We start from the raw sequence: 27612 nt of genomic DNA, 5'->3' as shown, positions 1-27612 counted from the left end.
CTAAATTGCATTGCTCATATCCAAATCCATAATCGAGCTCTCAGGCGCAACGCTCGTCGGCGCAAGACTAATCGCGCTCCTCTTCCGACTATCCACACTCATCGCTCCGCTCATTACCCTCACCACCTTCTTATTGTTGGGCCGCGCAACAAGCACCTGCGCAGGGCACACAACGATTTCATCGTCTCCCTCTCCAAAGTCATCCCCTTTCTTCACCACCAAGGGGAACAGCACAATTTTGACAACTGCTTTGCGCGCTTCCAATTCGTCGTTCGAAGTTTCTTGTCCCGAGCGCTCGTTCATGAGGGACGCGTTGAAGGTTACTTTAGCGACCAGGTCGCCGTTGGTGTCGTATTCAGGCTGCAGGGGAGGCAGCATGATGTATTCTGCGCGCTGGGTGCGCATCTCGATGGAAAGCGATACAGCAAGGCGCATGACGTTGCGCAGGGATTCCTGAATCTGGCGTTGCAGATGCGACGGGGGTGGAAGAAGGGTCGAGAGTGTGCTGTAGATCTCGTGCACGACAGCTTCTGTGTCCTGTGCGCGTTGTTGGACAAATGGCTCGCGCTTCGAGAGCAATGTGAGGGTGATGGCGCGCCATTGAGCCACGGCGCGTGTAGGCCCGACTTCGGATAAAGTCTTCTCCAGCGATTTGAGCTTCTGTCGTTGTTCTCGGTCCATGCCGAAAAGATACCTGGTGAAGACGTACTCCCAAATCATGGTCATGACCACCGACATGAATACGTCTCGTCGTTTCACGCGATCTGCGAGTAGCATGTCGACATCCGAACCATCGAGGATGGCGTTGTCCAAGCGGGTGTCGATCTTTTGTCGGGTTGAGGCATCCAGCCTGGTGTCTGCAGTAACTTCAGATGACAAGCGACAAGCACGAGTGTCTGAGAATTTGGAAAAGCGCAACACCCATTGCTGAACGTGTTGACAAAGCTGTTGGCATGCACTGTCAAAGTAGTCCTCATCGCGTACCGTGAGGAAGCTTTCGTTTGGCTGCTTTGTCTCCAGTATTTGCTTTTGCAGCTTCTTGATTTGTTCTTGAGCGCCTTTGAGCTCAGTGTTCAGACGATTGATTTCAGCATTGCGTTCGTCGATGGCAAGTCCAATTTCTGCAGCTATTGCAGCTTGCATTCCACTAGTGAGCTGGTCGTGCTGAGCTCGCAACTGCTCGAGCTCTCTGGTGGATTGCTGCCATTGATCCTGTATAAGTTGACCTTCAGATTGAAGTTGCGCATATCGCGCGTTGGCGTCCTTGGTAAGGTTGCGATTGGCATCCGTGAGCTGGTTGTTGAGCTCAGTAAGTCTAGCAATCTCTTGTTGAAGGCGCAATAAGGTATCCCTGAGCTGTCCAATGTCGATGTCCTTCTGGTGCAGTTCACGATCACGTGCTTCTACAGCCTCGGAGACAACTTGCTGGTCAACATCACGCTGCTGGGAGGCGTGCTGAAGCGTCTCTTCAGCCTTGAGTCTGGCCTCTTCGAGCGATCTGTTCTGGGCCGCGAGGTTATCAAGTTGCGACTGTAGATCCATGATTTGGATGCTTTGTCGCTTGCGCACGCTGGGCGGCCGTGTCGGTGACATTGGCGAGCCTTGGGCCTCACCCCATGCCTCCTACAACTTTGTTAGCTATCGTCTGAACATTGTCGCGACAGAGAATTGAACTTACGTAGACATCGGGCATTTCGGCACGAGCCTTGCCCTCGCCTTTCACTGGATTGTAACTAGAGCTTGCGATACCCGCGGCGACGGCTGCGGTTGCTCCGGCAGCGAGTGCGATGCCTGCGAGATTGGGTTGCGACTTAGCGTCATGAGCACGGGCCTCGCCAATCTTGGCTGCAGATCGAAGGTCACCTGATCTGCTCCTGTCAATCCTTCGCAGAGAACTTGTTGATCGATTGCTGAGTGCACTGAGTGGGCGGTCGTTTGGACTTCTCATGTTGACGGAACGATCGCTGAACACACTTGGCGAGCGCTGCTCTGCTATCCGTACTTTGATTGGATCAGTGGTTGATGGAGACTGATCGTGTGGAAGTCGGCGGGCGGGACTCAGTGTCATTGTACGATCGACACTCTCATGAACTTGCTGCCATGGTGATCCCTTCCTCTGTAGAGGTGGTGAAGTGTCGATTTTCGAAGGGGCCCTCTTGCGGCTCGTGGGGGTCGGTGTGACTGGTGGTGGTGACTTCATACGCTCAGAGAAAGGCTTAGGACTCTGGCTTCGTCGAGCTGACTTGACTTCTCGATCAGGCAAACCGGCATCCGATACCTTTCGAGCGTGCTTCTTCTGTAAAGGTGACTCGTCTGGACTGGCCTCCTTGATAGGGTCGAGAATACTGCTTGGTGTACGCATGTGCTTGTTGGAGGGCGTCGACAACTTTCGGACTTGCTCCGGTTTCTTTTCGGTTGGATCGCCAAAGATTGATTTGTAGGGCTCCTTCTGCTTGACTTCCTTTTCAGGCGAGGAATGCTTCCTGTGCGATTCCGAGGGCGCATGCTTCTCGCGCCGAGGCGAATCGTGGGCACTTCGGGCAGATGCTGCGGCTGCAACAGCTGTTGCACCGATCGCAGCGGCTCCAATGGTAGCAACGTTATCCAAGCGGGACTTCGATGCGGTGGGTGGAGACTCTCCATATTGACGAGTTGAAGGCGAGGAATCGAAGAGATACGAAGATCGCTCCCGGGTTGCAGAGTCAACGGCATTGGGTGATGATACTGCTGCGAGAGACGGAAGCTCCGGTAGCGATGGGCTCGGCGATCGCATCTCGTCGTGACTCTCTACAGGTCGGGGCGTCTCTGGTTCCTTTGAACGTCGCTTCTTGTTGCGGCCATCCTCTTCAATTGACGGGATTGAATTCTTCGACTTCCTGGGTGTCTCGAAAGCCGCATCATGGTAGCCGCTATCGCGGATGTCGGAGTGTGTGGGCAGCTGCGGGGCGCTCGTTGCTGTGGGGGAGTCTGCCACGTGTACTCCGCTGTCGCGTACATCACCAAATGACCAGGTAGGTTCAATGACAGGTGAGTGACCTCGAATTCCTGTAGCATGCGCTGCAATATCCGGAGTTGATCGTTCTGTACTTGGATGTGCAAGGTCTTGTGTGCGCGTTGAGTTCAAGGATATCGGGTCTTCAGGAAGTGAGAGATCGTGCTGAGATGGTCCTGAAAGATGTACACGCTTCTCATCTGGCTCTGCTTCCGGAGGTACAGGGTGTTCTCGGCGCTTGTGATGGTGAGATGCGTATCTTGCACCTTCCTGCTTGAGCGACAGATCGACCGAACGCGGATCAGAGGCATCTCCTCGTGACACGTGTCGGTCATTGTCAGTCGTATCATCCAGCGATCTCGCAAAGACATCGACCTCCTCTTCCTTCTCTTGTTTCCTTCTCGATTTCTTGCTTTTCTTTTCCTTCTTGACTGGCTGTGCCCACTCATCCTCTACCTCCACCTCCTTCGCGTTCTTTTCCTGGATGCTGGAGCGTGTATGTTCCTCTAATGTTGGCAAGACAGGGAATGGATACTCCTCCGGCTCGACACCACTCAAAGACTTTGGAACCTGATCAAACGTAGGAGGAAGCTCCATTTCTTCTCTCTTCTTATTCTTCCCCTCTTCCTTGTTAGAGGCCGCAGCAAGAGCTGCTGCACCGGCTGCTGCCACCACTGCCGCTGAGGCCTTGCTCTTTTTTCCCTGTTTGCCCTTCTTGCCTATTCCCTTCTCCAATGCCCATTCATCCTCCTCTACAGCCTTCTCTAGCTCCCTTGCGTCTTTCTCAACTGCTTGCTGTTGCTCGAAGTCCTCCTCAAACGGAGTGATTGCACCTGACGTTGTCCCGGACTCATGGACTGACTCTATAGTACTAGTTCGCTTCGATGTCGCTCTGCCTTTCTTGCCCTTCTTCCTCGGCTGCTCGTCCCAGAAGTCATCTGTCGTCTCCAAGGTAGCTTCAGGTAAGGGTCGGTCATGTTGGCGTTCGTCAACATTGACGTGTGTCGCTTCAGTCGGCTCTGTCACGAATGGGCCAGATGGTGTATGTGAAACTTCCTTGACGATCGGCTCAGCTGGAGTCTCAACAGCGAAAGGCACAGCCGTGGGAGCCTCAATCACTGGAGCCTCAACAGCCGGAGAACCGTTATCGTCTTGTGCCAAGGAAGTTCGCTTCTTCTTGCCCTTCACCTTCTTCCCTTTCTTTCCAGATGACCAAAGCTCATCGGGATCGGCCTCTTCGAGTACACCAGGTGGGGACTTGCGTTGGGCAAAGGTCGGATCGTTGAGGATGTCCATGGGATCGAACGTTGGGGCACTTGTGGAAGCGACTGCCATTATAGGTTGAGGGTCCTTCTTCTCCAAGGGTATTTTGGCCTTGGGAGATGTTGGAGAAGGTGAACGACCCAGAGTGCCGAACCTGGACTTGCTGGCTCCATCGCGCGCAGCCGCTATGTCATCGTCAGGCGCGATGTCGCGGGTTCCCTGAGCTGAAGTCGATCGATGGAACAATGGATCGTTGAGCACTAGGTCAGTATCGAAGCCAGACTCCTTTAACCCTGCCGCGACTGTAGCGGCGAAGTCGATGTTGTGTTCCGGAGACTTCGCGCGTGGTTGTTCTGGAAACGATTGCGGTGCATCAGATCGCTCTACCTGGACGCTCTCGGAGATAATTTCAGGGATGTCACGGACGATTTCTTCCTCGACCTTCGGATGTTCAGCCTTGGACGCTCCAGCTTTAGACGCTTCAACCTCCTCGGGTGTAGCTGGCTCGAACATGGCAGCAAGCTTATGTTTCTTGTTCTTCTTCGATGCCTTCGGGGAAATTGACGGCTCTGATAGATCCATTGTGGAAGTAGGGACAGGTGCAGGGACACCGCCGTCTCTGGAAGATGTCGTTTCGGGGAGGTTCACGGTGGGATTTGCTTCGATCGCTGGTGCGTTGATCGCCTCAGAAACTGGCTGAATGACTTGCGTTGGCTCAGCATCAAAAGCAGCTCCCACCTTCTTTGACTTGCGCTTCTCTTTCCTGTTCTTCTTGGATGGAAGTGCCCACTCGTCCTCGGCTTCAGGTTCAGGTAGTTTCGATGAGTCGTCAAGTGCAGCGGACATCTGCCCCTGGCTTTGATATGCGACGTTTTCGACGTTACTGGGTTCAGGTACTTGGTGTTCATAATCGGCAAGAGGGATGGATCGGTGTGGTGTCGTTGGGAAGTGGGACACCGGCTCAGTGGGAAGCTCTTGCGTAGGTTCGGCCCTATCAGCGTCTTGGACATAGATCGACGAGTCGACAGTCTTATCGTCTTGCACAACATGCAGATCTTCGGAGGTAGTAGGTTCATTTTTATCGTAAGCAGAAGCCTTCTTCTTGCCCTTCTTCTTATCTTTCTTGCTCAAAGGGACTGCGAAGTCATCAACTTCTGCTGGTATTGGCTCCTCAGATTTGGCTGCAGCGGCCGGCTTCTCGACTGGCGTGGCAGGTTCAGAAGGCTCGAATGCGGCCTCTTTGCCCTTCCTTTTCTTGTCTTTCTTGCTCTGTTTGCGGGTCAGAGCGGGAGCAACAGCTGGTTCATCTTCAACCGAAGGCGTAACATTCGATTCATCGCTAGCAGGTGGAGGTGCGACCGACGACAATGTTTCGGGCTCGCGAGGCGTAATGAGATCACTATCCGGCTCTACGGTTCGCTCAGACAGGACTACTGCAGGTTCGGCTGGTTCGTTCTCTTGCGTGGCAGAAAATTTCTGTTGTCCGGTAATTGGCTGTTGCGGGTCCGTTGATACTGGCTGGACATCGCGAGTGTCGATCATGGCCGCAGACTCCGGGGATTCAAGCACAGGTTCATCCCAAGTCAGCGCTGCAGTTTTGGTCTTCTTCTTCTCCTTCTTGCTGAGCTTGCGGGAATGTGGCGCGGCATCTTCTTTGGGCTCTTCAACCTCTTCAACACTTTCAGGTAGGACTTCATCTGTATGGACATTTGTATCGGTGATAATGGCTCCAGGCTCCACTGTGGAAACGTTGTGATCCTCGGTCGCAGTTGCAAGATCTTCCGCTTCAATGTTCGGCTCATCCCATAGCACAGCTTGCTGCTTCGCCTTCTTCTTATCCTTCTTGCTAAGCTCACGTGTCAGGGGAGATGCTTCGCCTACTTCCTCTTGCACCGGCGATGGTTCCTCCGTCATCTTGACTTCTGGAACTTCAGCTGGCTCTGGGTCCTGCGTAATAACATCGTTCTTCTCGAAGGCAGGCATGGACTCAGGGATCTCTTCGCTCGGTTCTTCCCACACAGCAGCTGCCTGCTTCGCTTTCTTCTTGTCTTTCTTGCTGAGTTTGCGCGACAGAGCAGGAGCTTCGATGGATTTGGCGTCTTGTTCCACTGGAGGAGTCACGTCGGTTTCTGCAGCGACAGAAGGCATCGATAGGGCGGCCCCCTGAGGGGCGTCATGTTGCTCAATCTGCTCGGCCGGCTGCTCGCTGATTGTATCCACATGTTCGGAAGCCGAGGCTGAGGTGCTCTCTTCAGTGGGCTCATCCCAGCTAAGAGCGGCACCCTTGGCTTTCTTCTTGTCCTTCTTGCTCTGCTTGCGCGACAGTGGTGGTACTTCCTCTTCGAAAACGGGCTCAGGAGCGATGTCCTTGGCCTCCATGACGACTTCGGGCTCGGCTGGTGTAACAGGTTCGGACAGTTCAGATGCAGCGGCCTTGCCTTTCTTGGCCTTCTTCTTGTCTTTCTTGCTGAGCTTACTAACCACGTCGAACATTGATGGAGGTTTCGAAGCGGAAGGTTCAGGAGCGTCATCCTCCGTCAATTGTCGATCAAGGGCTTCAGAACGTTGTTTGAAGTCAGTAAGTTCATCCAGGACTGCTTGAAGCGAAGGTGAGAGTTGGGCCGCTTCAGCTTGGTCTGTTGGGACACCGATATCAGTAGTAGACGGCTCAAGTGGAGGTTTTTGAGTAGTGGATGTTTGGCTATCGATAGTGAATTGCTCGATTGCGCTCGTAGCAGACACATCCTCGGGAATACGTGGAGCAAGAGGCTCAGGAAGCGTTTCGCTTATTGGCTGCTCGGAGGAAGGAAGTTGTTCGTCACGTTTGAGCTCTTCGTCGGTTGAAGTGGTAAGAGCATCTGCAGCCACAGGCTCGGGAAGTAGCTCGAATTCCTTCTCAATGATAGGCGTGGCTGCTTCTGAAGTAGATTTGCTCTTCTTTCCCTTCTTCTTATCTTTCTTTGACTTCTTGGAAGAAAGGGCCCAATCATCGTCTTGCTCCTCCTTCGGTGCATCCTCGGTTAGATCTACTTGCTCCGTAGCCGGTTCGGTGGGCAATATCTCAACAGCCTTTTCGAGCTGCGGTTCAGGCTCGATGGCGGAAGGCGATTCGGTCTGCTGTTCAGGTTCTACGGTAGCAGGAATGATCGGCTCGATAATAGCCTGGACTTCCTCAGAAGTTGTGTCTTTGGCTTTCTTCCCCTTCTTCTTGTCCTTCTTGGAAGCTTTGCGACTAATGGGTGCCCATTCATCATCGACAACAGGCTCCATGGGTTCTGGGGCTCTCTCGAGTGTGGTAGTTGGCGCCTCACGAGAAGTTTCAGCCTCAGTTGCAGGCTGGTGAAGGCCTTCTTGGGCAGGTTCTGTCGACAGCTGAGGTGCGGTTTTGCCAAGATTGGACTTCGCAATCGGGTCATCCGCGAGCTCACGGTTGTTGTCTGAAGGCTGTGATATGATGGGGAAGTCGAACGATTCCTTCTGGTCATCGGAAATGATGGTGGGCTCCCTCACACTTTCCTTGGGCAGGTCGACTGGATCATGGATCTGTGACTCGACCTCTTCAATATCCTTAGCCTTCTTGTTTTTCTTCCCTTTCTTACCCTTCTTCGGTGCAAAATTGGACCATTCGTCGTCCACCTCCTCATCCTTCGGCAGAGAGTCGCTGGGTTGTTTGATAGACTCTGCTACATTATCGACGGTTGGAGACTGGGCTTCAGGCGCAGGTAAAGTGTCTGACAGGGACTGATCTTTAAGGAGTGTCGGCGCTTCTTCAATCCGAGGTTCAACGGCAGGAATATCGATAATAGGACCTGCAGATCGGTCGGCACTGTCATGGGTAGACAAGGGCTCTGGAAGTGACTGCTCCTGTGGAGCTGCGCCTTCAGCGACAGGTTCATCGTCTGGAGTGAAACCTCCAGCTTTCTTCATAGCCTTTTTCTCCTTCTTGCTGAGCTTGCGCTCCAGTACAGGCTTCTCAATTTCCACTGTCTCTATCGGATCTACCTGCACTGGCTCAGGAGGCGTCTCTGCTGGCGATAGCTCGATATCCTTGTCGGCTTCGATGGGATGAAGCTCTGCGGGGACTTCGCGAGTGGTGTCAACGGGCTCAAGAACAGGCTCGTTCATCTCAGCGACGGGGGTTTGCGGTTCGGATCTCTTGCCTTTGCCCTTCTTACCCTTCTTCTTCGGAGCAAGGATAGCCCATTCATCATCAGCCTCGACTGGAGGAGCAGAAGATGTGTCCACTGTCGGTATGTCTTGCTCTGCACCAGGTAAGGAAATTGGTTCGATGACATTTTCGAATTTCCTCTGGGCGACATCCTCTTGCTTTAAAGATTCGGGTTCGGTTGGCGTTGGCTGTGCTTCTTCGATGACCGGTGAGGTAAGGTCTTGTTGTGCTGAAGATTCGGGCTCGATTGGCGGTGGAGGCCCTTCTTCCGTGATTGGAGTAGCAAGAGAGGCTTTACGCTTGTTCTTCTTAGCCTTCTTTTTCGAGACGGGTGCTGCCCAGTCATCTTCGGGTTCCGCGACGGGCTCCATGGCAGGTTGAACATCATTGGCATCTTTGTCTTCTTCGATTGGCTGCTCAACACGTGGCTGCTCCCCGGTTTGCGGCTCTGGAAGCTGCTCGGCCTTGGATTCGACTCCATCCATCGACTGTGACGCTTCACTGGGCTGCTCAACTGTTGGTCCTTGTACCAAAAGATCCTGTGCGGGCTCTTCAACGACGTCGACAACCGCAGTGTCCTCGATAGTTGGTTCAGGGGCAAGCTGTTCTTCGGGCTGACGTTCCGCATCCGTCTCGGTAACAGGTGTCGCTGTTCCCGACTTCTTCCCCTTTTTGCCCTTTTTCTTCTTGGCAGGTAGAGCAGCCCACTCATCGACGTCAGCTTCTTCCTGCTTGGCGGCAGACATGACGACATTTTGAGCCTCGTCGCTCTTGAGATTCTCAGCAATTTCGCGAGATTCCGGTGTATCAAATGAAGGCGTAGCAATGTCTTGGACCTCTGGCCGAACATCAGCTGGCGCAATGTCTTTGTGGGGCTCTTCAAGAACGTTAGCAATCTCCTCCACTGGGGTATCAACCACCGATGATGTGCTAGACTTCTTCTCTTCCTTGTCCTTCTTCGCTGGGAGAGGAGACTGTTCATCGATGGCGGCCTGTCCCTGCTCGGGTGTAGGTTGAGAGATGGGTTCTGCCATCTTGTCGTCTTGTCCTGCGGGCACAGAGCTTGATTTTGCAGTCTCAGGGAAAGGCGCAACTTCACTGCTAAAAACAACATCCACAGTCTCCTGAATTGCAGGTACGACATCATTCGACCCCTCAGCCTGGACTTCCGGAGGGGTTTCCACGATAGGCGTTGATGGTTCCGAAACCTTGCCCTTGCCCTTCTTCGCCTTCTTTTTAGCTTTCTTAGACAATCCGGACAACTCTTCCTCAGTCTGTACCTCGGTTCCAGGCGCAGTCGAAGTAGGGTGACGTTGTTCTGTAGAGTCGGGGGCAGGTACGTCCTTCTCAACGATGTCCCGTATAGGTTCCACTGGCGCTTGTTCAAGCGGAACTTCAGGGACGAGCTCCCTTGTCTCCTCAACCTTAGCACTAGTTGCAGCACTGAGTGGCTCCTCAGCCGAGGCCTCAGTACGCGAGCTTGGGTCGTTCTTTTCGGCTTCGAGCTGGGGAGGTTCCTCGGCAAGGGGCGTTGCGGGTTCGGAAAGCTTGCCCTTGCCCTTTTTAGCCTTCTTCTTAGCCTTCTTTGAGATCGAAGCCGACTCGTCTTCCACAGGTCGTTCAGGTTCAGGAGAGGGATCGACATAATGTTGTACGGGTTCAGGGAATGCAACTGTTTCGGCAGTTTGTTCGGGTTCGGGGGCAAGAAGCGCGGACTCTGGTTCCACCAATTCCTTAAGTGCAGCATTTTTACTAGCATCGTCACTCTGCACTTCGGAGGCCTTCTGTTCGACGGCAAAATCCACTGACGCTTCGGCGGTTGGTACAGTGGGCTGGTCCTCAATCGTGGCGACAGGTTGTTCGGCCTCAACAGTTGGCTCAGGTACATCTTCCGTGACTGGCGTTGCTGTACCCGATTGTCTAGCCTTCGACTTCTTCGCCTTCTTCTTGTCTTTCTTTGAAAGTCTAGCAAAGTCATCTTTAGCTGGTTCCTGGGGTTCCTTTGACGCGTCGAGGGCCGAAGGGACGTCGTCAATCTGGGGTGGAATCGTCGTCTCCAATTGCGGTGCTGTAGGCTCGGTCACGTGCGAAAGTAGAAGCTCTTCTGATTGCACAGGTGCTGACTCTTCAAGGGTAAACGGTTGCTCTTCGATAGGCTTGTCTTTGGGTAGTGCCATATCGTCTGCTTGCAAGACATCGCCAGATGCCGTAAGTTCATCGCTAACCACGGGAGTTGTCTCCACAGCAGCATCGGGCTGAACTTGATCGCTAGGCACAGCAGCTGACTCCACAACAATCTCAGGCTGCACCTCAGTAACGACTTCAGGTACCGGAGTAGCAGTACCAGATTGATCCTTGCTCTTCTTAGCTTTCTTCTTGTCTTTTTTGGAAAGCCTAGCTGGTGGCGTTCTATCGTCGACTGCTGGCTCTTCAGGTTGGGCAAGCTCAGTTGGGTCGGGCACGTTAGGCTCATGTGCCTCGTCATCTTTGTTAATTTCCAGAACGATATCGCGAGATGTTTGGGCAACGTCGGATTCAATTGGTTCAGCAACTTGTACGTCTTCGTGTGGTTTCGGATCTTCGCCGCGCTCCTCTGCCACGGGAATGGCTGCTGATAGACCGGGAACGGTAGCAGAAGGCTCTTCGACAATCTGTTGTTCGGTGACTTGATCCGAAGGAGTCTCGGTTGCAAGTTCGGGTGTTAGCTCCTCGATGGTCGAAGCGCGCTTGCCCTTCTTGTCTTTCTTCTTCTTTTTCTTGGAAGACGACGCAAGTTCCGACTCATCGTTGATGACCTCCTCAGGCGGCGCCGTGGTGGCTTCGGAGGGCTCGACTTGAAGATCCTTGTCAAGTCCTTCAATGGCTTGGACTTCGGGCTCAAGTAGGCTTAAGGGATTTGGTTCAGCAATTGATTCGGCCACTGTTTCGGACGTAGGACGGGGGTCATCGTGGGTTGGCTTGACCAGAGTTTCAGAAGCAGGAATATGCGCCAGGGCGACATCAGTCTCGGTCGGAGGCTCAGGTGCAGCCTCAGCAATAGACTCTCGCTTCTTCCCCTTCTTGCCCTTCTTCTCTTTCTTTGTCGATGTAAACGCCCATTCATCTTCGGGAGATTCCTGAGTGTCATCTGGTGCGGAAACAATCGGACTTTCCTCGGGATGTTCCTTCAGCCCATCCAGCACAGGCGCAGCCACATGATCTTTGACAGTTGTCGAGCTTATCGGCTCAGCCTGAATGGCTTCCGGTCCCAGTCCCTGTTCCACCTCGATCGACGTATCTACCATAGGTTCCTCAGCGAGCGGTTCTTCCAAAAACCTTCCAATAGCCTGCTCGGCTTGTATGGTGTCTGCAGCCCCACCTTCGTGGCGCTCTGCATCACCAACGAGACGCTCACCCGTCTCAGACGCTAAAAAAGCATCGGGTTCCTGCGACTCGGCAGGCTCCTCTTGGACGAGTGATCCGCGTTTCGCCTTCTTTGCCTTCTTCTTGTCCTTCTTGGAGAGTGGCGCAGTGAGTTCGACTTGCTCAGGTTGCGCACTGGGCTCTTCGGGGGCGAGCGTTTCGGGGGCAGGCGTCTCGTTGGCAGGCGGATCTGGATCTGGAGGCGGCAGTGGATCGACCAAGAGGGGGTCTTTGGCTTCCTCGATCGGCGTCCCGGGAGTCGTAGAGGGCTCGCTGTCAATGACAGAACCACGTTTTCCTGCTTTCTTGGCCTTCTTCCTGTCTTTCTTGGACAGTGGTGCGGCAGCTACATCTTCCCGAACAGGCTCATCCTTGGTATTCACGATCGGCGTCTGTTCGGTCTCGAGAGTCTCGTCTACGGGCAAAGTTGAAGAGGGTGTCGCTTCGTCCCTCACGATATCAAGAGCTGGCGTTATAAGATCGTCTCGGGTTTCTGTCTCTGGTTGTGGTGTCACAGGGACTTGGTCGTCCGAAGGTACTTCCTTGGCTTGCTCCTCGGGCAGTGTTGGGGTTGAGGGCTCGCTGTCTTCGACGACAGACTCACGCTTCACTTTCTTAGCTTTCTTCTTATCTTTCTTCGAAAGCGGCGCTCCCTCAATCCCTTCTTGAATCGATTCGATAGTTGGCTCTTCGACAGTGGACGTCGGAGTGGAGGATTTGTCTTTGTCCTCATCACCGGCTGGCGATAGAGGTGCTGCTTGGTCCACGGTATTTGCTTCAGATATAGGCCCAGCGGGCTGCTCCACCACTTGCGATTCCTTGACTTCCTCAACGGCGGCTTCGAGCGATGATTGACTGGGCACTTCAGCAGCACGAGCCTTCTCAGCCGCTTCCGCCCACTCCCTTTGTTCACGAGCAATCCGCTCGCGTTGCTCCTCCTCCCACTTTTCCTTCTCCTTCTTCTCCCTTGCCAGCCTCTTCTTTCTCGCCGTAGCAGTCTCTTTGGCTGGAGCTGGAGGGGGAACGTAGTCGACCCAGACGCTCTTCGGAAGCTCTTGGACGGCTGTTTCCGCAGCCTGGAACCCGGGCTTCTCTTCCAACACATTCTCAGTCTTCGCTGGCGCGGGCTCGGCTGAAAGTGATTCGGTCTGAGGCTCGGACGATTGCGCCTCCAGTACAGGCTCTGGAACCTCTTGAGTGGGAGTCGTGGCCTCGCTTTCGACAACAGAGACGCTCTTGCTCTTCTTCTTTTTCTTCTTGTCTTTCTTGGATAGAGTGGCGTCCTCAACCTCCTTCTGCTCCGTCTCTGGCTCAACGGAAGGTGTTTCCGGCTGAACTTCTGAAGCTGGTTGCTCGAGGATGGTGGGTTCTGAAACTGGTTGTTCGAGTGTAGTGGATTCCGAAGCTGATTGTTCAAGATTAGTGGCTTCTCGCTGAAGAGATTCGTCCGGCCGGGCGATGTCTTGCGGTTCAGAGACAGTCGTTGTGTCGAAGACGGTCTGCTCAACGGGCGGTGGCACCTTTTCACTAGGTGTAGACACTGGCGACGTTTCCGTCTCACTGGGACCCTTCATCGCCGTCTTCTTAGCCTTCTTCTTGTCCTTCTTCGAAAGCGATGCAGAAGGTTCCTGTTCGGCGTTCGACTCATCAAGCGGAGGCTGAACCTCAGTCACAGCAGGGACTTCTGAAGAGGCTGTCTCAGTTTCAGGCTCAGTGGAGACATCCTGTGAAATTATCTTTGGCCCAGCGGGAATTTCTTGAAAAGCATCTTGAACGTCCACATGCGCGACGGGTGTAGCAACATTGTCTTCAGCAGCAACTCCACGACCGTCGAGCTCGGTTTCAGGTACAACAGGTGTGACTGTACCTGACTGTCTAGCCTTCGCCTTCTTTGCCTTTTTCTTGTCTCTCTTTGACAATCCAGCCTCTTCGTCCTCGACCGGCTCGAAAGGTTGAGGTGTGGTCTTATGATCAACAGGGACGTCGTTCAGAGCAGGCTCCGCAGCAGCAGCCACGGACTTGTCATCTACGAGGGGGTTACCCTCAGTGGTGTCCGAAGGCTTCACATCGTGTTGTTCGATGGGTGTGATGGTATCCGAAGGTTGCGATACCTCCTCCGCAACTTCACGTGCCTTGCTTTCCTCAATAGTGGGCTCTTCCGTGGTCGGCGTAGCAGGTGTCTTAGGCTCAACATCCAGGGTAATCGATCCTTTCTTACCCTTCTTCTTTTTGCTTTTCTTCGAAGAAGTAGCCGTGACACTCTCATCAGCAGTTGGCTCGGTAGCTGTGGCAGGAGCAGACTCAGTGAGCTCTGGGACATCGCGACTACTTTGATCATGTGTAGGCTCAGGAGTCGCAGGTTCAGCAACCTGCTCTGTCGCGATGGGCTCCTGCAAAGCCTCAGCAGCTGCGCTTGAAGCAACATCGACGGTCTTTTCGACCACAGAAGTCTGCGACTCAGCAAGCGGCTCAAGCTCCTTCTCGACAACATCAGAAGCAGGAACAGCCGGCTGCACATCATCCGCATTCGCCTTCTTGCCCTTCTTCTTCTTGTCTTTCTTCGAAGGCATCGCCCACTCATCGTCTTCCACGGGTGCCAAAGCCTCTGCAGGTTTCTCCACAGGCTCGCTGTGCACGGGCGCGTCTAGATCAGCGGCGGACACGTGCACGCTAGACTCGATTGGTGAGGGATCTGATGGTTCTAACGCCTCCTGCGAGTCGATGGCAGATGTTTCGGTGACGTCAGGTTGTTTCTGCTCTTCAATCGCCGCGGAGGGAGCATGTTGGTCGTTAGAGGTTTCTCCGGGCTCCTCGATGGCAGTGGAAGTCGCAACCGGCTCGATATCAACTGATTTGCCCTTCTTCGCCTTCTTCTTTTTCGCTTTCTGGGAGAGAGGCGTCGTCGGTTCGTCTTCGACTTGAGTGTCACCGGGTGTAGTAGAATCTTCCGGTGCCTTGTCCTCGACCTGGATTTCTGCGGGGGTAGGAAGCTCTTCAGGTGGCTGATCTCTAGAGGAGTCGGCTAGCTCAGTTGATACAGTCTCAGAAGGGACATCGGGCCTATGCTCATCGAGAGACTCTGTGATGGCAGGCTCAACTTGGGCGTGCTCCACAGGGAGCTTAGTGTCTGCCTCTTCAACGGTCTCTGTGGTGCTAGGATCAGCGTCAACAGATTCGCCCTTCTTGCCCTTCTTCTTTTTCCTGTCTTTCTTGGACAGAGGCACGGTAGGCTCCTCCTCAAGAGAAGGTTCCGTGGGCATTGGAACATCTTCTATTGGCGTGTCGGTGGCCCTGGGCAGTTCCTCCGCTGGCTTGTCCTCAGTGACGGTAGAAGATTCGACTTGGCTCGGCTCCACAGGTAGCTTGGTCTCTGCGGTTTCTGTAGTGCTAGGTTCAACATCGATGACAGAACCACGTTTTCCTGCTTTCTTGGCCTTTTTCTTGTCCTTCTTGAAGAGAGCTGTCGACTCTTCCTCAACAGGCGTTTCTACAGATGTGGAGATCTCTTCGCGTGAAGGGTCCGCTCGAATAGAAGAGTCATCGGCTGGCTTCTCTTCTGTAGTCGTAATAGGCTCGATCTGAGCAGGCTCGGTAGTTATCTCAGCCTTGTCTTGGTCCGCAGGAAGATCCGTTGCAGCGGGTTCTGGCACATTCACCTTGACAAGCGTATCATCGTCTTTCTGCTCCTCGGTCGTTTCGGCGACGATAGGCTCAGCAGCCGTTTGCTTTCCCTTCTTGCTCTTCTTCTTCTCTTTCTTAGAAAGAGGCGCTGCCCCCTCATCCTCGGTTTGCTCTTGAATCGGCGTGGCGGCTGCGTCGAGATGCTTGTCTTCGCTGGGCACTTCAGATTCGATTTGCATAGGTGTTGAAGCTCCCTCAAGGAATTGATCAGTGGCAAGGACTTCGCGCTCATCCTGCAACGGCCCAGCAGGCAGGCCAAGCTCCCTAGGCTGCTCCCTGAAAATTGGAGTGACGGTCTCGGTCGCAGACCCAGCAGTCGGAGGGATTATAGAGGGCTCGTCATCACCGACAGAAGCATCTTTGGCTACCTTCTTAGCCTTCTTCTCCTTCTTCTTGTCTTTCTTGGAAAGAGAAGCAGTGACATCATCCTCAGATGGTGTCTCGACCGGAGCCAGGTCTTCCTCGCTGGGCTTGTCTTGAGAGGAAGTTTCAGGCTCGAGCTCCTTCTGCTCTTCAGCAACATCCGCAGTGCTAGGCTCGATGGTGTCGTCGAAGCTGACCGACTTGCTCTTCTTTCGCTTTTTGTCTTTCTTAGAAAGAGGAGCAGTGACATCATCCTCAGCCGATGTGTCGATCGGAGCCGGGACTTCCTCACTGGGCATGCCTTGATGGGAAGCTTCAGGCTCAGCCTGGGACCTTTCTTGCTCCTTCTGTTCTTCGAAGACGTCCGCGGTGCTAGGCTCGATCGTGTCAACGAAGCTGACCGACTTGCTCTTCTTCCGCTTCTTCTTGTCTTTCTTCGATAGAGGTGTCGATTCGTCTTCGATTGGCTGCTCCATGGCGGTGGGTAGCTCTTCCGCGGGCTTTTCATTAGAAAGACTTTCAGCTTCAGCAAGCGTTGGGACAATTTCAATTGGCCTGTCTTGCGCGGATGCTGTGGTCGGTTGCATTTCCTCGCTCACGCCGAGTGTACGCGAGCCATCGGCAACGCGCTCGGAAGGTGCTTCTGACTCTGCACGTACAGCAGACGTCGGTTCTTCCAACGATATGCGCTCCTCCGGCACCTCGTCGCTCTCTACAAGCTTCTTCTCCACAATCTTATCATCCTCCGCAGGAGAAAAGCCAACAGCAGCCTCAGGCTCAGCCGCTTCAGACACCGCAAGACTGCCGCGCTTAGCCTTCCCCTTTTTCGCCTTCTTCTTGTCTTTCTTCGACAGTCTAAACTCGTCTCCTTCGATGGGTGTAGAAGGTTCGGGCATGGTTTCCAACGGAGCTGCATCTTCGGTGGATGGTTCGACCGCGGGTCCCGAAACAAGCTTTTCAGGCTTCTCTTGGATCGACCTTTCGACCGCAGGTTCCGAAACGACATCTTCAGCCTTCTCTTGAATCCCCCTCTCAACCTTAGGCGTCTCCACGCGCTCAGGCGTAGCATCCCCTGAACCAGCGACAAGGTACTGGGCTGCAGCTCCTGTGGATATCTCGACCGCAGGTTCCGAAATGACATCTTCAGCCTTCTCTTGAACCCCCCTCTCAACCTTAGGCGTCTCCACGCGCTCAGGCGTAGCATCCCCTGAACCAGCGACAAGATACTGAGACACATCGCCAGCATCGTACACCTCGGAGATAGATTTCGACTGTTCAACACCTCCCCCAGCTACCTCAGGTGCTCCAGCGCTCCTTTCCCCAACGCCAGGGGCTGGTAACCTAGGCTCTACAACCTCCTCAGCAGGCATCACCTTAGCCACCCCCTTCGCCTCAGAAGCAGTCGCCTTCTTCTTTCCCCAGCCCAGGGCCCCGAACAAGCTCTTGCCCCACCCGGGCGTAGCTTCAGGCGATGACTCCTTCTTCTTAGATTTAGCTTTCTTGTCCGTGGCTGCGGTCGCGGGTTCGGCAACTTCTTTCGACTCCTGGAGTGTGGAAGGGAGAGTGGATGGGATGGGCGTAGTCGCGCGTGAAGGAGAACTGGATGACGGAACGAGGTATTGCGATACATCGCCTGCGTCGTACGAAGGTTTGGATTCTTCCGCAGTGGGCACCTCTTCGAACGCGGGCTTGAGAACGTCCTGCTCGACGAGTTCGGCGGTCGACAACGCAGCAGGTAGTATCGTATCTGCATCTGTCTTTGTCTCTGGCTCGGAGGGAAGTGTAGCAGGCTCGGCTTCGATGATCTGGCTACCGCGCTTCCCTTTTTTGCCCTTTTTCTTGTCTTTCTTATTCTTAGACGAAGAAACGACGTCTTCAACGGCTTCGGTCGTCGTTGGTGAGGGCGAGGGCTCGGGCGAGGGCTCGTGCGCGATAGGCTCAATTGCAATACTCGTCGGCGCGACAAGCGACAGCGTACTGCTCTGTTTCGGCACAGGGGGTTGTTCGAATTGATCCAGCTTACTAGCCAGCATTTCCTTCGCCAGCGGACTATCATCGCCGTACCCGATAACCGCGCGCTGCACAGCGATCTCGTCATTGCCCCGCGGCACCGTGTGATCGAGCAGTTTCTGGCGGCGGAACTCCTTGGACAGCATCTCGGGGGATACACCGGCGCCTTCGCCGACGAGCGTGGCGTCGTCTTCGCCGAGAGGTCGGTCCCAAGCGTCTTCATTGTCGTTGAAGGTAGGGATGAAAAACGAGGAGGAGCCCGGAACGTAGCCTGTGTCTTGTGGCTTCGGTACATCCTTCGAGGAGCTGGGGAGATAAAGTTCAGCTGCGTCCCTAGACGAATTGGGTAGAGCAGCCTCCTCGACATTCTTGGTTTCATCGGGCAGTTCAGGGTGGAAAGTTTCCTCGGCGGGCGTCTCCACCTCAGAGACACTACCCTTCTTGCCCTTCTTCTTCTTCGCCTTGCCCTTCCCTTTGCTCTCCCTCCTGAGCAGCTCCGGACTAGGCTCTGGCTGCTTGACCTCGACCACCGCAGGTTTCTCCTCCTCAACAACTTTAGGCTCCTGCACAGGCGCGCTGAACCACCCATCCACCGCATCCGCAGCATCGTCTTCACGGATCTTGGCATAGGCTTCCGCGGTGAGTTCCTTGGGTGGTTCGGTGCCCAAGTCGATGCTCTTTCCTTTGGAGCCTTTTTTGCCTTTCTTGGTTTTATTGGAGGTGGAGGAAGGAGCGCGCACGAGGGCGGGGCGCTTGGACTCCTCCGGCTCAGGTGCTGGTGCTGGTGCGGACTCCGTCGCGAGGGCGTCGATGGTGTCCTGATCGGGTTCGCCGCCCATAAAGTCGTCTTCGAATGCTTTAGGTGTTGGCGAGCGATGGCCGAGAACGGCCGCGGCGGCACCTCCCACCAGGGCACCGAGAGCAGCATCTTGTAGACGTGAGGATGTCTGGGATGCTGAAGGGTCTCTGCTGCGAGATGTAGAGAAATCTCGCGAGTGCACGTCGTCAATGGGTGCGCTTGGGGCCAAAGGAGCAGCAGGCAGGAAACCTTGAGGCATGAAAGGAGTAGCAAAGCGGGCATTATCATGTCCGGGGAATTGATCGGGCACCCGTGACGATAAAGAAGCAAGCGGAACAGCAGGCTCATCCATCGACAAACCGAGGCCCTTCGCCTCTCCATGCTGCATTTGCTCCAGCCTAGCAGACAGATCCTCAGCCGGCAACGTCGCTTCATCCCTCCTGAAATCCAGCACACCAGCCGGGAACGACGAAGCCTTAGGCGTAGTCTGCTGCGACTCTGTCAACTCCTCTATCTCGCGATCCGCAAGCTCGAGATGCTGCACTTCAGGTCCAGGTGCATGGTAAGAAGGCGCCGCAAAGTTGAACGGGTCTGCGAACGCATCTTCGAAAGCGTCGCTGACACTGGCGCTGGGTGATGACCCGTGTGCCGACTCGTAGGCTGACTGATACTCGTCTTCTGTCCCGCTGGTCGACGATGCTCGCGACGGGCTTCCACTTGAAGGCAGAGCTGGAAGCACCTCTTCAATAGTCTCGGGAGACTTGCGGTTGCGCTCCACGAGGTACAGCGGTCTGTACTCGCGCGAGTGGACGAACTCGCCGGAATGCGACTTCGCATGTCGAGGGCCTGGTGGTCGGAGTGGCGAGGTACCAGGGCTGGAAGCGTTCTTCAAGTCCACTTTAAGGTCGTCGCGTGTTGTGCTCGGACTCCCTGGAGGCCGGCGAAAGCGGATAGGCACGGATGTGGATGATAGTCTTCGCTCGTTGAGAGGGCTTCTTGATGCTTCCGGGGTCTGTAGCAGAGGGCTTGTTGGTCTGCTGACGGGTAGTGGAGGTAGCTCATCAGGAAACGCTTCCAGCTGCCACGGTTGCAGGCCAGTAAGCTTGGTCAAGAACTCGCGAGGGTCATCGAATGTAGGTGTAGTAGGAGGTTCGACATCTCGCGCCTCTGTGTGGGAGGCGGATGCGGTGTCGAGGACGGGAAGAGAACGATCAGGGTTCTCGCCAGGCATGCCACTATCCTGCGGTTCTTCAGTGCGAGCGGCAGTCTCACCTGCGGGCAGTGGTGTGGCTGCCACTGCCCGATCGTCTAAAAAAGCCTGGTCTTCGTCGTCATTGCGTGATCGGGAGGAGCGTTCCTAACACCCAGTATATTAACGTCTATAATACATGATGGAGAATAGTACAACGAGTAGAAAGTGTGCTATACCTTTTCGTCCCAACTGTCAGTGCGACTCCTCCGCGACTTCTCACGGCGACTGGACGACGAGATGGTGGATCGCGCATCGTCGTCGTCAGAGCCATATGCCGAGCCTTCCCTATGCTTCTTCCTGCGGCGCCTACGCTCCCCGTCTTCTTCGTCCTCTCTCAACTTAGAAGATTTGCTGGAGGTCTCCGCCAGATTTTCCTTCGACCTGCTAAACAAACCAAATAACCCAGATGACTTCTTTTCCTTATCCTTCTTCGAAGTCTTCTCCTCATCGTAGCGTGCCGGCGAGGATATAACAGACATGTTGTCATCGTCGTCCCGTTTTGATCGACGTCTGTGAGATTTGCGCTCGTCCTCGATATCTCCCGGTTCAGATCTAGCAGCTGAGCGACGATATTCTTCCGGTGAGCGAGTGCGGTCGCTTTCACGATGTCTGTGCTTGCGACGCCGTTCACCCGTGGCCTCCGATCGCGCTTCGGAAATCATCGATCGAGAGTCCCAATCGTCCGAACGTTCATCTGTTTCGCGCCTACGGTGGTGCCTTCGTTTGCTTGGCGAATCACCGTTATCCAGCTCGTAGCCACGATTCCGGCTCTGGGAGCGAGAGCGAGTCTCATGGCGGACACGGTGGTGTCGCTCTTCGCGGTCGAAATCATCATCATCGTACTTCTTAGGTGGCGATACGAGAGATGATTTCTCACGATCAGAGTACTTGTCAGATGGAGGTGATTTGTCTTTAGCCGACTGTTGCTCGTCTGAGCCTGCCGAGAAGAACTCGTCTGAGTCGCGATCGGCGGGTTTTTCTTGAACAGGATCGTCTGGTGCAAAATATCCAGAATCCTTGACATCTCGGACTGTCGCAGGGAAGACATGGCTCAGCCCGAGATCGGTTGGAACCTGTTTTGGAGCCTCCCTGATAGCGGCGTCTGAATTAGGACGCCTAACGAGAGAACCGACGTAATCGTCGTATTGGACCTCAGAGCGTAGTGGAGAGCCTATGGTCGGAGACCACCTGCCACTCGATACCCTTTTCTTCTTCTTAGGTGTCTTGACGTCGCCCAGCTCTTCTACGTCATTGAAGGCCGTGCTAGGGAGAGACCGTGCTTGTTCCATGCTTTCCCGGGCCTGTTCGAAGTCTGAGGCAATTCGGTCCTGATCTTGCTTCATGGCAGCGCCTACAAGCGTGGCGAAGCCACCTGCCATGGCAGCATTGGTCGCACTGCTTGAGCTTCCGCTTCCTCGAGAGTCATCCAGCGAGACACCACCTGTGAAAGTCGAGCCAACATCTCTTGGGTCGCGTTCAACCATGGGTGTAGAAAGTGGGCTGGTATCACTATCATCGACGTTGTCGATGCTGCCTTTCTTAGAGGCCTTCTTAGCTTTCTTCTTGTCCTTCTTGCTAAGCTTAGCAGACGTGGTCCACTCGTCGTCTGCTGGCTTCTCTGGCTCAGGCTCTCGTAACGGTTCAACGACGGGTTCAGGCTCAGGCACTATGCGTTTGTTGATCGCGCTTGACGAAGGCTGACCGAAGAATTCCTCTGCAGCTCCTTTCGACTTCTTCTTGTCTTTCTTGCTTAGCTTAGCAGGAACAGCCCAGTCATCTTCTGCAGGTATCCCCGGTTCCGACCTGCGTTCATCAACGATCACAGGCTCAGGTTCAGGGATGACCGTGATGGGCGTGTCTCGAGGATCAGTGTAGTCGTAGTCGTCATAGCTCATGGACGACTTTTTCTTCTTCTTGTCCTTCTTGCTCAGCTTGCTCTCTGACTCAGCTACGACCTTCCTTTCAGGCTCTGGCTCAGGTCCCCATGTCGGTTCGATTGTCCTGGGTGGTTGGGGGTCCGCGACGGTGTCCTTGTCAGTGCTCTTCGACTTCTTCTTACCTTTCTTATCCTTCTTGCTAGGAGCAGTCCATTCGTCTTCTATAGGCGTTTCCGTTGCTGGCGCAGATTCGTCGAAACTGCCTGGCATATGCATCGACTCTGGCTCCGAAGTGATCTCGCGCACAATGGGACCCTGGGGCTTGGCCGGGATGACCGTGACATCAGAGGCGGACTCGGAGAACGGAGTCGACCAGGTGCTCATAGTCGAAGGAGCCGCAGATATAGTAGAAGCAGCATACTTATCAGCGAAAGGGTCGGTCATGATAGACATGTTGTCAGTGTCGTGCCGTGGAAGAACTTGTCTATCATCGTCCCGTGAAGAGAGTGCTGCAGCTGTCACTGCTGCTGCCGTGGCGGTTGCGGCGGCAGCGGCAGCTTTGGCCTTCTTCTTGTCCTTCTTGCTAGCCTTCTTTGACATGGTACCGCTCCAATCGTCGTTGTCCTGGTCAGGCACATACTGCGTGCTGGCGGGCACTTCAGGTTCGGGAAGTCTTGGCTCCTCCGGCCGGTACGCTGTGTACTGTTTTCCAGACTGAGGAGATTCTGCTTCGACGTAGATTTCGTCTTGAGATTGTCTCGAATACTGATCGACATCACGGTCAGAGACGAATTGCTCGCGATAAGAGTCTGGCGTAAGGACTTCGTAGTTGTGGAACTGATTCGCGCCCCAGCTAACCCTTGAGCCCCGCCGATTTGCTTCGTCCTGCTTAGATTCTTCTTTCTTCGGCTCTGGCACAGGCTCGACAGCAGGCGAGGGAGGAATCGACGCAGTGCGTGGTGTGGGTGCCCGACTTCCAGGAGGGGTGGGCTGAATGAGATTAAGCTCAGGGACCTGATAAGGCACGTTCACTGGTCCGCGGCCGTCTTTGGTCGCTGTGAACGAGTACGAAGTAGGGTAAGGCGGGCGTCGTGGCGGGCCGAAGTCATGATCATCGTGGGCTCGATAAATGTGAAGATCAGGAGCTCCTTCGTTCGGGTCAACCTTAGCCACGGGAGCTGAAGTCTTGTTGAGCAGTTCCTTCGGGGCGAAGAAGTCTGCCTGCGACACCGGGTCATGCTTGGAAGTGTATCGGTCCTCCCACTCTTGAAGAACCTCTTGCGCGCTTCCAGGTTCCCGGATTGGAGAAGCTCTGCTCCTCTTAAATATGTCGGGGTTGAAAATGTCATCGTCCGCGTAGTCCACAGCAACATTGCTTGGTGCGATTGTCTTAACCGCCGCTGGCTCTATGGTCTTGACCAAAGGTGGCTCGATCGTCTTGGTGCGGCGGTCATCGCGTCTTGAAGACGGCTCATTCTTCTTGCTGCGGCGATCATCGTGTTTCGAAGACGAGATGGCAGCGCTCGTGATCGCAGCAGCAGCTACAGCAGCCGTAGCAGCAGCGGCAGGCTTCTTCCAGACATCTGGCTGCACAATGTCCCGCTCCCGCTCTTCGAGCTCTTGTTCTTTGCGTCGAACATCGCTAGCAACAGAGCTGCCAGTACGTTGCTGCTCAAGAGCGCGGCGCTCTCGGTCACTCTCATATCGGCTTGAGTATTCTTCTGCCTCGCGCTCTCGCCGCCGGCGTTCCAAGTCTTGCTGGATATCAGCTTCACGCTGCTCAGCCTCCCGTTGCTCAGCGGCTCGTCGATCCGCCTCTCGACGTTCTCGTCGCTTTTGCTCCTCTTCGAAGTCGAGGTCGCGCTTACGTTCCCGGCGCTTCCGCTCAAGCTCTTCTTCCAGTTCGCGATCGCGCTTTCGCTGCTCTTCCATCCGGCGTTCTTGTTCGATGCGTTCCTGGCGCTTCTGCTCTTCTTCAAGCCTGAGTTCGCGCTCGCGTTGCTCAGCAGCACGATTTTCTTGCTGACGGCGCTCCTGCTCCTCGGCTTTCTCCCTGGCCCTGCGAGCAATGCGTTCCTCCTGTTCCCGGCGCTCATTTGCTTCTTGCTCGCGGCGGCGCTCGGCTTCCTGGCGAGCAATTTCAGCCTCTTGCTTCGCCTGCTCAGCCTCTCGATAGATTCTCGCCTCCTCTTGTTGGCGTTGTAGCTCACGCCTACGGCGTTCCTCTTCCCTGCGCTCTGTTTCGTCAAGGCGGCGGCGCCGCTCGTCCTCTTCATCGTCGTGGCTCTTCATGCGCTCCCGCTCTTTGCGCGCTTGATCTTCGGTGAAGCCAAAACGCACATTAGATTGAGAGCTAGGAGGGCGATCCGGGTTCTTCAAAGAAGAGATCGCAGCGCCGGCGAGTCCGCCAGCAGCAGCGGCGATGGCAGCATCACGCTTCCAGGAAGAGGACAGCACTGGAGATGAATTGGCGCGGCGAGGCGGAGCTGGATGCTGCGGGGAATCGAAGGCAGTAGGGTACGGAGGTTGCGAAAAGACTGGAGGCCCGCTGGGAGCGGCGTAGCCAGGCTGAGGTGGCGCTTGCGTTGAGTAGATGGAACCAGGTACCTTTTGAATTGGCTGAGGCTGCTGGATGCTCAGTGGAGCGATCTGAGAATGAATGAGCGGTTGGGGCGTGGCGCTAGAGCTTGTGCGTCTGGCATCGAAAGAATTGGGGTCGGCGGGCGCCTGAACGGGAACCACATATTGGAGTGAAGGAATGCTGCTGGCGCTGCTGTCTTGTCGATGAAGCCCAGCGCCAATTGCTGTTCCGGCTACAGCACCAACTGCAGGACCGATGAGTGAGTTGTTGGCGTTAGCATTGTACAAGCTTTCAGTTGAAGGCTTCTTCTGCTTCTTGCTGCCCCATCGCCAACCCCACTTGCTGGTACCCGAACCATTGGAGTTCAGAGACTCCCTGCTCTTAGTCTTGTACAAGTCATGGTCGCCAAAGGCAAGACCAGAGCTGATGCTTCCTGAATCAGACGTACCGTCATCTGGAAGATCCTCCCAGCCATCCGCATCCAAATCACCATAGCGAGAAGCACCGGATTGGCGTCGATACCTACCTTGCGTTGAATGCCTGTTTTCGCGAACGGCAACAACCTCAGGACGATGTCGACCCTTGTTACGTCCAGCCTTGGCAGCAGCAATTGCCGCGGCGGTCGCGCCTAGTCCGAGGAGAGTGGCATTGAGCTTTTCCTCCGAACTTCGTCGCGAGGGACGCTTCTCAGCACGCTTCTTGCTCCTTACAAACCCTTCACCAAACGCAATGTCAGAGTCGGAAGAAGATGACGATGCGTTTCCAAAGTTGAAGAACCCTTTCTTCTTCTTAGAGTGGCTGTGGGTTTTCCGGCGCTTTTCCTTGAACTTCTCCTTGGGAGCAGGAGCAGCGAAGAAGCCGCCCAGAAAGCCTCCCTGGTTTTGTTGAGTTCGTGAAACGTCAACAAAAGAAGCGCCGCTACTGATAACTGAACTTCGGGACGACTTGCTCTTCAAGCGCTGATTCTTTGAATATCTTCGCTCACGATCACCACTATCTCTTCGACGCCGCACGACAACGTTTCCAGGCGAAGAAGAGCGACTTCGACTCCGGCTATCGTGCTTCTTACGCGAAGCACCAACAGCTGACGCCGCCAGGCCAGCACCAAGCGCAGCGCCCAGGATGCCAGGCTTGCGACTCCTGGACTGTGAGCGTGACCGCGAGTGCGAATCATGGTGGCGAACGACCTTGTAGTCTTTGCGGTCTTTATGATCCTTGCGATTGCCAGTGATTCCAGTAGACATGAACGATATGCGATCTTGCGAGGGGCTTCGGTGTCGGATCCCTGATCGGCCGTAAGAGTAGTGTTTGCTTTCTCGTGAGCGGCTCCGGCTTCGACGAGACGTTCGGGAACGGGGATCACGGCCAGACTTGATGCTGTAGGTGTCGTCAAAGTCGTTGTTGCGGTTGAGAAGTGCTTGTCCAGCTTTCGCAAGACCAACTCCACCCAAACCTGCTGCAATCCAACCAGCTGCGCTGTTGCTGTTGCTGTTGCGCTTGTCTCGCCTCTCGTCGCCAGACAATGACGTTCGTGAAGCCTTCTCATGCAAGCCGTAACGTGAATGCTTCTCTTTGATTCCAGAGGGGCGTAGCTCGCCTGAACGCTTCCGGCGATTGTAGTGATGTTGACGAGGTGCATCCATGGGCGAAGATCGCGGATCAAAGCAGTACTTGCAGACCCCAATGTACTCTGTGTACTCTTCCATCTTTCGCACATCATCATAATTCTTCCACCAATCTGCGAATTTGGAGACTGGTCCCTGATGTTCGTGTCGCTGCATCATAGCATTAGGAGAAGAGCCGTAAACGCCATAATGCTCTCCGGGAAAGCCTCCAGGCATGGAATGTGTGTGAGTGTGATCGTGTGTGTGAGAGTGGCTGTGTGAATTGTGATGGGCTAGACCGTACGCTGCAAGTCCAGCGGCGCCTGCAGTGTACAGCCCTGCATTGGATGAGCCGGACGGCTGCTTCTCGGGTTTTCCAGGCCTAGGAGGTTTCGGTGGGGGAATGCCTTCCATCGCTTCGGTGTAAGTGGGAATGTAGCTGCTGGTCCCATTGTAGTTGGTCCCATTATAATTATGGCTACCGTTCGTCGCCGCCGTGGATGGATTTTCGCCTTGGTAGTACATAGAGGCGGAACCACCGGAGACGCCGTTTATGTGTGTTGTGGTTTGCTGGGAGTGAGAGGTGGAGGACTCGTGGCCAACGGCGTATCCGAGTCCAGCAGCGCCTGCTAAGGTAGCGGCGGAGCTCAATTTACCTGGTTTGTTGGGCTTAGAAGAAGGTCTTGGTGGTTTCGCAGGTAAAGGCTCGTCGTCAGTAAAGGCGCCGGGCATAGAAGATGGCCGCGGCGGCTTCGAGGGTCGTTGTGGTTCAGCATTTGCAGTGCCGTAAAATTCGGCAGCTGCGCCCGCTCCGGTATCCGCGACCGGATTGGCTTGGGCAGAACCTGTGATCAAGTGCTGTTGGTCCTGTGGTATGATAACTGAAGGACGCTCTATCCGTACTCCGGGCTGGTGCTGGACAGACTGTCCTTGGTCGCCGTAGTAGTCTGCCGCCTCTCCAAACGAATCGGTGTGCACAGGACCGGGGGGCATAAAGGGTGTCGCATACTGCTGCGGATCCTGTCCAGGGAACTGATTGTGTACATGGGATGACAGGGTGCCAGCGGGCAGTCCTCCGGACATCGTGTACTGTCCGTTCTGTTCTGGGAATCGCGAAGACTCTCCGCTCTCAACCTGCCCGGCAACAGACCGGGCCCCTGTTCGCGGTGCCTCTACAATCTCTTGTGGCCGGGAACCACCAGCCTCGGACCGGCTCTTCTTCTTCTTTTCGCGTCCGTCCTTGTCCTTCTTCCGGTTCTTGTCGCCGCGGTCCCTACTCCGCGAGCGATCTCTGCGCGATATCGTCGAGCGCTCATCATCGTCCCGGCGACGTCGTCTGGGTTCGTCGCTATCGCGCGGGTTCTCGTACAGGTCGGCGTTGGACCTCATGTCGTCGCGGTCGCGGTCGTCCCTGGCCGTCGCAAAGGTAGCATAGCTCGATGCGGGACTATCAGACGCTCTCGGTCGCGGATCGCGTTCCGAGGGTCTCCGTGTGGAAGCAGAAGAGACGACAGACTCCGAGGTTTTCGATCGACGCGTCGCCGATGAATCGCTCCTCTTGCGCTTCTCATCGTCGCGGTCCTTCGCGCCATCGCCTTTGCTAGAGCGTCGGGTCCACAT

General features: G+C 54.9%; 1 protein-coding gene across 1 annotated transcript; it reads right to left on the bottom strand.

The window, feature by feature from the left end:
• On the bottom strand, positions 1 to 27612 carry N0V89_010414 (uncharacterized protein; the record flags this gene model as incomplete). Its single annotated transcript, XM_056219158.1, has 3 exons — positions 1 to 1623; positions 1679 to 20035; positions 20107 to 27612. 3 exons carry the CDS (start codon positions 27610 to 27612, stop codon positions 1 to 3), a joined length of 27486 nt encoding a protein of 9161 aa, XP_056066285.1.

The sequence above is a fragment of the Didymosphaeria variabile genome, assembly GCF_027946475.1.
Source record: "Didymosphaeria variabile strain IMI 356815 chromosome Unknown scaffold_8, whole genome shotgun sequence".
In the NCBI taxonomy this organism is placed as follows: domain Eukaryota; kingdom Fungi; phylum Ascomycota; class Dothideomycetes; order Pleosporales; family Didymosphaeriaceae; genus Didymosphaeria; species Didymosphaeria variabile.
This window is presented reverse-complemented; position numbering and strand designations above follow the sequence as displayed.